A 1414-nucleotide genomic window follows, 5' to 3' on the forward strand; every position below is an offset into this window, starting at 1 on the left:
CAAGTGGACCGGCTGCCGGAGGAGGAGGAGGAGGGGAGCCGCAGGGAGGGCAGCAGCATCGGTGTTTCCACAGGGCCCCGTGCCCCTCCTCTGCTCCAGGGGGTGGGGAGGGAGAAGGCAGATCCACCCCCGTCAGCGGGGTGGCTCAAAGAGGTACTCCAGGTCCGGCTGCCGCAGCCTCTGCTCCCTCTTCTTGTTCTTGGCAAACTCCCTCAGCATGGCCATCACGTCGTTCTCGAACTCGGCCGGCGCGGGCTTCGCTTCTGCGGTAAAAACAGAAAAGGGGCAGCAAGAGAATGGCTCCGTCCCGTCCCAAAGCACCCAGTACCACGGTCACCCCACCAAGCCCAGCTCCCACGGCCCGGAGCGGTGACGGTGCCCCGGCAGGCAGGGCAACAGGCAGCTGCACAGTTACCTGTGGCCCAGTAGTAAATGTCCCAGTCGTTACTGGGCTCGTTGATGAGCCGGTCGTAGAGGTTCAGCTGCTGTTCACTCATGCGGTTCAGGTTCTCCTTCGCAAAGAGGCTGGAGAGAGGATGTACAAGGATGAGCGTGGGTGACTGGAGGAAGAGCCGGGCTGGCACGCTGCTCCCAACCACGGCTGGCGCCCAGCTCTCTACACGATGCCAAAAGACAGGGAGGAGCTGGGTCCAAAGTGACCTGCCTTCTGCCTTGAGCCCCAGCCTGCACTCTGTTAACCGCTACTTCAGTCCCGAAACCCAACTGGCCTTGCCTCGTCCATACATCCCAGAAATTACACACATCCTTCCCGCAGGATTTTGGCTCAGCCATCAGCTAGGAGCTTCCTCCAGAGCTCTCACGTGCCTCCGGCTGCCTCTGGCTCTGCTCCATCCTGCCCGGCAGCAGCACTGATCACGGCATCCTATGCGAGCAAAGCTCTCGCGGTGATTTATTCAACAGCTCAGCCTTCTATCTGCCTTCTATCCTCTAAGCAACACCACATCTCCTTAGGTTTTGGATTATGGCTGTGCGCTACCCCACCAAACTCTTTCCTGCAATGCTCGGGGCTCTTCCCTGTTAATTAAAAACCTGTGACATCTTTAGGGAGCTGAACTACACAGCAGCTCATCCGGACTGGCCTTTCTCCCTCCAGGGCTGATATTATCTCTCCTGTAAAGTACTCACCAACGGCTGACCGCCCCTGTCTGCAGGGGATGAATTGTCAGGGCGCAGTGGGGAAGGACTGGGCGCCCTGACAGCAGGGAGGTGGGCGAGCAGCGGAGGGTGGCTGAGAAGCCGGGAGGGAGGACGGGCTCCCCGCGCCTCACCTCAGCAAGATGCAGTTCTCCAGCATCCCCCTCTTCCGGCTCTCGTAGAGCAGCCGGGCTCTCTTGGTCTCCAGGGGCTCGTCGGGACGCTCCTGCCAGGGGGGCAAGGGGATCTCCAGCATGTC

General features: G+C 60.6%; 1 protein-coding gene across 1 annotated transcript; it reads right to left on the minus strand.

Moving 5' to 3' along the window:
• Positions 1-131: 131 nt before the first annotated feature.
• Positions 132-1414, minus strand: SDHAF2 (succinate dehydrogenase complex assembly factor 2). Its single transcript, XM_009577151.1, has 3 exons — positions 1290-1414; positions 416-525; positions 132-263 (listed from the first exon to the last, which is right to left on the minus strand). The coding sequence occupies exons 1-3, from the start codon at positions 1409-1411 to the stop codon at positions 133-135; spliced, it is 363 nt and encodes a 120-aa protein (XP_009575446.1). The 5' UTR covers positions 1412-1414; the 3' UTR covers position 132.

The sequence above is a fragment of the Fulmarus glacialis genome, unplaced genomic scaffold, assembly GCF_000690835.1.
Source record: "Fulmarus glacialis isolate BGI_N327 unplaced genomic scaffold, ASM69083v1 scaffold30294, whole genome shotgun sequence".
Classification (NCBI taxonomy): domain Eukaryota; kingdom Metazoa; phylum Chordata; class Aves; order Procellariiformes; family Procellariidae; genus Fulmarus; species Fulmarus glacialis.

Bases quoted from the DNA above. Each gene is read 5' to 3' on its own strand.
- SDHAF2 (XM_009577151.1), bottom strand. From the start codon at position 1,411: ATGCTGGAGATCCCCTTGCCCCCCTGGCAGGAGCGTCCCGACGAGCCC. The intron at 526-1,289 runs GTGAGGCGCGGG...TCCTCTCTCCAG, and splicing joins GAGAACTGCATCTTGCTGAG to CCTCTTTGCGAAGGAGAACC. The intron at 264-415 runs GTAACTGTGCAG...TTTTTACCGCAG, and splicing joins CATTTACTACTGGGCCACAG to AAGCGAAGCCCGCGCCGGCC.